At 39.4% G+C, this 8764-nt stretch overlaps 1 protein-coding gene across 2 annotated transcripts; it reads left to right on the top strand.

The window, feature by feature from the left end:
* The first annotated feature begins 4785 nt into the window (after nucleotides 1–4785).
* Nucleotides 4786–8324, top strand: LOC115958625 ((+)-neomenthol dehydrogenase-like). 2 transcript variants are annotated; one of them, XM_031077051.1, is made up of 5 exons: nucleotides 4786–4891; nucleotides 5020–5266; nucleotides 6309–6356; nucleotides 6976–7149; nucleotides 7777–8324. In XM_031077051.1, exons 1-5 carry the CDS (start codon nucleotides 4872–4874, stop codon nucleotides 8152–8154), a joined length of 867 nt encoding a protein of 288 aa, XP_030932911.1. In that variant the 5' UTR covers nucleotides 4786–4871; the 3' UTR covers nucleotides 8155–8324. The 2 variants fall into 2 exon arrangements, with proteins under 2 accessions (XP_030932911.1, XP_030932912.1); XM_031077052.1 differs by lacking the exon at nucleotides 6309–6356.
* Nucleotides 8325–8764: the final 440 nt, after the last annotated feature.

Here is an 8764-nt window from a genome sequence, read left to right as displayed (position 1 = left end):
AGGGGCCGAGGACTCGGCATGGGGCCGATGTAAGACGGCGGCCACCATACACTGCCTGGATACAGCCTGATCTCCTCGGATCTCTTCCACTTGTCCTTTGGATGGGTATTTCACCTTCTGATGAAGTGTGGAGGTTACGGCTTCCAGGGCGTGGATCCATGGCCTGACGACTATCACGGTGTGGGGTGAATAAACGTCGACGATGATAAAATTCACTTCCACCACCTCCGTCCCAGTCTGTATGGGTAGTCGGATTTGTCCTTTTGGCGTAACCATTCTTCCCTCGAAGCTAAGAAGGGGGGAGTCATAAACTGCCAAATCTTCTGGCTTCAGGTTCAGCCCCTTGTATAGATCAGGGTACATTATCTCTACTGCACTTCCCGAATCCACCAACACCCTTTTCACGTCAAAGCCCCCAATCCTCAGAGTGACCACCAAGGCATCATCGTGAGGTTGAATAGTTCCTCTCTTATCCTCATCCGAGAACCCCAGTATCAAAGAGCTTCCCCTTTTTGACCTTTTGTGTTCCCTCTGCCTGCTCCCGGAGGGGAGCCGATCAACGGCTAACACCCTGGGGATGGGTGGTCCCGTTCTTCCTGGTGCAGCGAAGATGACATGTATCGTCCCGGTGGGTGGTCTTAAGGTCACGTCCTTTCGAGGCTCTTGTGTTGCTTGGCCGGTGTGGCCACTCGACGGGTGCAGCAGGTGACGTAACTTTCCTTCTCGGACCAACTGATCTAGATGATTCCACAGATTCCTGCAGTCCTCAGTAGTGTGCCCATGGTCTTGATGATAGTGGCAGTACAGGTTCTGGTTACGTTTGGAAGGTTCTCCAGCCATCTTTCCCGGCCACCTGAAATAGGGTTCATCTCTTACTTTCTCCAGTACCTGTTGTACGGGCTCTCTGAATATGGCATTCACTATTTGCGGATTACTCTGCCCAGCCTGTTGCGAAAAATCTCTCCTCGGCTGACCATGATTGTGCCGTTCCGACCTGAAATCATTTGCTTTGGGGTGGATAACCTTCTCCTTCCCCCTCCCTTGCAGCTGATCTTCCTCCACTCTTTTGTACTTGTCTATCCTATCCCTCAACTGATCAACGTTGGCAACCGGTTTACCAGTGAGGGATTTCCTTAAGCCATGGTCGGTGGGGAGGCCGCTTTTGAATGTGCTAATAGCGACAGCATCGTGGTTATCATCCAGGTCATTATATACTTCCCAGTATCTATCGGAGTATGCTTTCAGAGTCTCTCCCTCGTGCATGGACAAGGATAATAGCGAACCGAGGGGCCTGGGGACTCTGGTGTTGGTGATAAAGCGAGAGCAGAAATCCCGAGTGAGCTGCTTGTAAGAGCTTATGGAATTTGTCTTCAGGCCGTTGAACCACCTCATCGCCATTGATCCCAAGCTGGACGGGAAGATTTTACACATAAGGGCCTCATTTTGCGAGTAGATCGCCATCTTTTGGTTAAATTGACTCACATGCTCTACCGGGTCTGATCGACCGCTGTAGATGGCGAATGCTGGTTGGTTGAACCGTCGGGGCAGCTCAGCCCCTTCGATTCTATACGTGAAGGGGGACCTTAAAACCTGATCCAACGCCTTCTTCATGGCGTCGTTTCCCGAACCCTTACTAGATGTGCTCTCATACTTCCGCACAGGGCGTGGTTCCTTTTCGTAGGTAAAGGTTTCACTTGGGGGGGTCCTTGACCTCCATCGGTAACTCACATCCTCCGCATTAGAGGACTTGTCTGAGTCTGAAGGAGATCGCCTTCGCTGTGCTCGTCGTAGCTTCCTCTTTAGATCATCTATCTCTCGTTGCATGGCCTGGTGACTATTTCGCTTTTGGGACACGTGACTACTTGTCTGAGTGTGACTCTGGCTTGTCCGGATAATATGCACACTTCCTTCACGATTTCCCCTGTGGCTTGGGTTGACGGAGTTATTTTGCCTCTGGGACTCGGCGGGTTGTGTCTGTTGGGAGTCAGCCTGGTGAGGATTCTCCTGGTGCGGACCTAGTTCTGCCATGCTTGACCGTTGTGCTAGCTGATGCTCTAGTTCTTCCCACAGACGGCGCCAATTGTAGTTGCACGATTTTCCTGGCCCAAATTTGATTGATCAGGCCCTGGCCCAAAGCGCAACCCACAATAAATATTTGTAGAGGATGGGTCAAAGAATTTGGCCTCAGCGAGTCTATTCAGTCTGATGCATGGGCAATATGATTGCAGAAAATAAAGACACGAAAATGGATCTCTCACGTGTAAGTTTATTTCTCTAGTTCCTCATACAGAATTTTTCGTCCCCTTCTCTAAGGGACTCCACTACATTATATAGCTCCCTTCTCTCATCTCAACCCTACACTTGTTGACCATCTAAGCACCTACTTGAGTGGCTGTCCCATCAGACGCCTTCATCTCTCCCTATGTGAGTTGCAGAGGCCAAGGCGGTACTGTTCAGGGGTCATTTCCTCATTAATGCGGCCAAGAGGGTGGTTGGGGCGCAATTAATGTGGTGGTAGCTCTCCATGGGATATTTTGGATTTTATTCATTTTATATGTTGGGAGGATGAACTGAAGTGGCTGGGGAGAGCTCCTCGTCTGGGCTTTGTGAGGTCCGAGGAGGTGTTACTCCTCGGACAGGTTTCCTTGGCGTTTATTGGGATTGAGTAATGCTTCATACGTGGTTTCTCTTCGGACAGGACGCTCCTCGGACGGGCCTGAATTTGGAATAGCCCATCATTTCTGGGCCGGGCCCCACAATTATCTTTTACAAACTTTCCATATGTAACAACCAAACTTATGAATAGTAATAGTTATTCCATTACAATGTCTTCTATTCACAGTAACAAAAATTACTATTCCTAATGTAATTTACATTCAGTGTACCAAACGTATCCTTATGCACTCTTGCAAGAGAGGATGCTTCTAGGTAAACCTCATGGTTGTTTCTCCACCCCTATCTCCTTTATCACTTAGCGGTCATCTAGGGATTTGAAATTTTAACATCGGTTTCATTGCTCAATGCTTTGCACTAATACATATGGCCTATTAAAAAAAAAATCATCGTATGGTCCATTTGTACGAAATATTGTCAAACACTGAATTAATGCACAATATGTCTCCAAAAAAAAAAAATAAAATAATGCACAAATTATCTCCAACCTTAATGTCTTTCTCATTGCTAAACGGATAACATCACTTCATATGGGCCAACCATACAGGATAATATATTATCGCGCAATTAATGCCTGAAATACCGTCTCCATCCATTCCATACAGATACATCACAGACAATTTTCTTTTTCTTTTTTTGACTAAAAATTGGAGGAAGAAAAAATGTAAAGAAGATCCGAAGATGTTCAAAAAAGACTGGTGGTAATTAATTTACTCACTCTATAGTAGATAGATTAAAATATATCCATACACTTTTTTACCTACACATATTTTCAAAAAATACAAACAATGTTATTGTAATAACGTTAGTAAATGACCCATGTTCTTTCGAATTCCCAAACTAACACACATTACTTACTCATATTGTCTCATACCAACCTACACGTATTTTCAAAAAATACAAATAACGTTACTGTAATAACGTTAGCAAACGACCCATATTTAGACATGGCAATACGGGTCAGAATTTTTTGACCCGACCTGGCCCGAAAAATACTTGACCCAAATCCGATTTTTTTACTCGAAGCAAAAACGAGTTAACCCATAACCTAACCCAATTCTTTTACGAATCAATCCGACCCGACCCGAATAACCCGTGACCCAATCCGTTAAAAAAAAATTCGCTAAAAAAATATTTAAATTACGTCCTGATACTAAATGCATAAAGTACAAAGTACCAAAACCTATAATCAATATATTATATATTATAAAAAATGACTGTTTGATTCATCAAAAGTCAAAAGCTAGCTAGCCTAGCTTCAGTGCACTGCTTTCCATTTTTTTTTTTAAAAAAAAAAAGGCCTAGCTTCAGCCTTCACACGTTACACCGTTAGACCACGCAGGTTACACAAGGCAAGGGCCCTTTAGTGATAGCCAATTGCCATGAGACAAGGCCATTAGACCACATACGTTACACAAGGCAAGGGCCAAGGCTGTCAAGAGTGAGACAACCATTAAAAAAAAAAAAAAACTCATTCAGCTGAGCTATAATTTGTAAGTATGAATATTTGCAGTGCTGAATCTGTTATCAACGTTGAGTAGATTGAGATTGAGGTGTAATTCTTATAAAACATTTACTTATTCTTTTTTATTTAATATTTTATGTTTATTTTTAAATATTTTTTTGTTTAGTTTCTCTTTTAAATAATCTAACTTTACTATTATTTTAAATGCAACAAAAACATGTGCATTTAAGAAGACCGATAACTTACTACTTTGCTAGTTTACTTGTTTTGTTTGTTTTAAGATCTATCTCTTTTTGAAGATGTAAACTTGTAATTATATACATTTTGACAGTGAACTATTAACATTTAAGACTTTTTCCATCATAAATTTATGACTATAAATAATTTTTGTCATGCTCAAAACTATCAGAATTGAAAGGATATTAACAAATGGCATTAAATGCAATTCATTTGCTTAATTGATTTTATTTATTCTCTTTAAACAGATTGTCATTAATTTGTTTTTGTAATTGAAAAAAAAAAAATTTGTTTGAAAAATACATGTAAACCCAACCCGTCCCGCAACTCAATTAACCCATTTAAAAATAACATGTTTTGACCAGCGACATGTTTAACCTGTAAACCTGATTGACCCGACCCAATACCAACCGTTTTGCCACGTCTACCCATATTCTTTCGAAGTCCGAAACTGACACACATTACTTACTCATACTGTCTCATACCAAATTACCAAATGGCTGAAGAAGCAAAGAGGTAGTCCTAAACTCCTTCCATGGTGTCTCTATGGTCTATACTGAATTTCCATCACATCTTCTAACCGCAAACATAACACCCATCTCTCTCTTTTTTGCATGTGATCATGTTGTTGTTGTTGTTTTCAGGTTTGCAGTTGTTACAGGAGCAAATAAGGGGATTGGATTTGAAACAGTTAGACAGTTGGCTTCAAATGGGTTCGTAGTGGTGCTAACAGGAAGAGATGAGAAGAAGGGTCTTGAAGCTCTTGGGAAACTGAAAGACTCTGCTCTCTCTGATAATGTGCTTTTTCATCAGCTTGATGTGGCTGACCCTGCCTCCATTACTTCTTTGGCAGATTTCATCAAAACCCAGTTCGGGAAACTTGATATCTTGGTATGATTCTAAGCTAATTTCTTTATAGATTTGTATCTCTTTAATTTGGATATCATTCATCTTGAAATTAATTCTCTTTGAAACCCTAAATTGTTTAAAGTTTGATCTTAATGTCTGAGTTATATTTTTAAGCCATCATCGTGATCAATTTGCTTTTGGTGCTTTTTATCTTTTTTCCTTTTTATAATAATAATAATAATTTATTATTGCTATTTTTATTTTTAATATTATTAATACTGATTATAAAATAACAAATGACAGCAGCTTAGTTTTTCTTTTAAGAAAAGTAGAATAATAATTTTATTATAAAATTATAATTGAAGAGAGGAAAGAGACAGAGGAGTGCGCGAAAGGACACTGTGAAGGAGATTGATCCTAGCTCCTTCTTTCATACCAGGAAAGAGAAGAGGGGATGCTTGCTATCATTCCAGTGCCAACTGTCCAATCAGTGAGTCAAGCCTGTCTATGGATCTTGGTTACCATGGCAGTTAGACTATTAGAAAAAAAAAGAAAAGAAGGAAGAATAAAATATTTAGTGGCGGCGAATAGGCTTACAAAGTCGGGGAATAAAACAAGAAGATAGGAGAATCAGTTCGATCTTGTGGTATATTCGTTTGTAGTGAGTAGGGCTTCTTTCTCGTTGATCAGTTCGCCTCCGCTCTATTGAAGGGTCTCCATTCCTACGGCGGTTTTGTCAATGAACGCGTCTCGGGCCAGATTGACTAACTTAACACTTAAGGGGGCCTTGCATAACTTCCCATGTTATTGTGAAACAAAATTACTTGAATCCATATGATAAAAAAATCAACTATAGTCTTAGTCTATAATCTCATATCTACCAGATATGATAGAGCTTGTGGGATTCATCATATTTTAATTGAGTGGATAATGTACAGAATGGATAAGATTTGAGGACAAGTTTGCCGTTTATGAAATTCATTGATGTGATAACCTGACAGATTAAATAACGTTCCCTGTGCTCAAATCCAATTCCTGTTCGATGTAAACAAAATTAGTCATGTAGTGTTGAAACTATGTGCAGGTGAACAATGCAGGGATTGGTGGAGTCAAATTCGATTCTGATGGTGGGGTAAGTATTTTATGGATGGATTTGTCTTTGAAGCAGAATACAGGTGGGCTTGAAATTCATATATATATATGCACCTTTGGCAAAAAGTTTAATTTACAACAGTTGCAAGTGTCTTGTGCAGTTTGTTTTCATTTTTGACGTCATAGTTGGACTTCTTCATGTAATTTACTTTGAGATCATTGTTAATTTAGAAATAAGAACTAACATAGGGAATTAACATAGGCAGTGCAGCATAATCAGATTGAGCAAAGAACTAACATTGGGAATGCTTCTATATCTTTCATGCGATGCCAAAGACCATTGGGGAGGTTCAAAAAGAAAAATCTTTCATACCCGTATTGTTCCTTGGAAAAATTAGTATCTATAAGTGCTCTGTTTTATAGCTTAACATGATGCCTATTTAGGCCAAAAATTAGGATTATATTTCTTTGCCACTTAGGCTTTTTGAATTTAGAGTTACTTTTCTTTTATGATCAAGGGGTAGGATATTTACGTTAAAGCTATGGTATTTTTGTTCTGTTTTGTATATTAAAGTTCAGTAGATTGTATCATTCTACCTTGGGCTTGGAAGTATTTGGTGATAGTTACCAAGTGGATTGAGTTTTTTTTACTGCTGCAGGAAGGAGATGGAATTGTTCAGCATAAACTGATTCAAACTTGTGATTTAGCAGAAGAATGCTTGAAAACTAACTACTATGGAGCTAAAAGAACAGCTGAAGCACTCATTCCTCTCCTCCAATTGTCAAATTCACCAAGGATTGTTAATGTTTCATCCTCCGCAGGTCAACTAAAGGTATGGAAGTAACAAAATCCTTCTATATAAATACATTGTCAGTGCGCCCCTTGGTAAGAAACTTGGTTGAGTTTGACAGTAGTTTGGTAGGCTTGAAGCTCAGGCAAGTTAGCCATAGAGCAGATGACTCAATTTGAAGGTTAGACTGGCTTAAAATGAGTGGGATACGAACCAAATTTATATCAACTCCTCTCACTAGTTGATCAAGCTGAGCCAACCAAGCCAAATTATTGCTAATGAGTTCATTTTAGAACAATGACAGAAGTGACACATTTTTCCACTCTATCACTCTTTGGCTTGGACAACTTTACTTAAGAAACAAGAGCGAGAGAGACAGAGAGGTGTATACCATAATATCAGCAGACAATGCCCTTCTCATTAAACATTGGATGACCCTGCTTGTTTTCCTTAGTTGATTATGGAACACTTTTCCAACAATTTATTGTGATTCAGGTCTTCTTCTAAAATGGTTAGGAATCTTATTATACATTTTTTTCCCATCTTGTTCACTCCAGCAGAGATTAAGATCTTGTATCCATATTGAATTTGTAATAGTATTCCAAGAAAGAATTTACCTTATTTTTTTATTGTCAACAACATTTAAAAATATTTCTTGTCATGTTTCAGAACATCCCAAATGAATGGGCTAAAAGAGTGCTATGTGATGATGAAAACCTTACAGAAGAGAAAGTGGATGAAGTAATAGAGGAATTTCTAAAGGATTATAAAGAAGGTTCACTGGAAGCCAAAGGCTGGCCTACTTTTCTTTCTGCCTATACAGTCTCAAAAGCAGCCATGAATGCCTACACAAGAATTATAGCCAAAAAGTACCCTGGCTTCTGCATCAATTGTGTCTGCCCTGGCTTTGTCAAAACAGATATAAATCGCAACACTGGCATCTTACCTGTTGAAGAAGGTGCTGCAAGTCCTGTGAGGTTAGCACTGCTGCCTGATGGCAGTCCTTCTGGCCTCTTTTTTGTTCAGCAAGAAGTGTCTCCTTTCTGATTGAAGACAACCCATTTATTTGGATGGATTATAAAACCACATGGATTGTAAGTTTTGAATTTGAGTGTGTTCTCTCTAATTTACGTAAGACCTTGATGGTGAACTTAATAACACCAATTTGGGATTTTGATGCCAGAATATAAGCTAGTAACTTTTTATGTCATGTGAAATATATGGTTTGCACAATGCAATCTTACTAATGGTCAACTTTCCTGAAGTACTAATAATTTTGCAAATAAGTGAGGGAAAAAAAATGAAGAAACAAACTCAGCATTTGAGTATACTTAGAAAAGGGAGATATCAAGATAATTTCTTGCATACCATTGTTCTTCTTCTTTTGAGAGAAGCATCCTGTTGTTTTCAATGGTGTTTACACTCAACAAAAATAAATATCAAATAAAAAGGAAGAAAAAGAAAAAGAAAGAAAAGAGGTTTCCTGCTTCATGATGAAAGGGAGCTGATATTATCTTTTAGAGAGAGAGAGAGAGAGAGAGAGAGAGAGAGAGAGACTATGAGAGTTAAACGAATTAGTAATGTCTTTTGTGTCCATTTGGCTTTCATGTAGAAAATAGAGTTATAACTATTAGAGTTTTTGCGATATAGAGCTTCA

Source organism: Quercus lobata, chromosome 8 (assembly GCF_001633185.2).
Source record: "Quercus lobata isolate SW786 chromosome 8, ValleyOak3.0 Primary Assembly, whole genome shotgun sequence".
Taxonomy (NCBI): Eukaryota; Viridiplantae; Streptophyta; class Magnoliopsida; order Fagales; family Fagaceae; genus Quercus; species Quercus lobata.
Note: the sequence above shows the minus strand (reverse complement) of the source record. Positions and strands in the feature narration are given on the sequence as shown.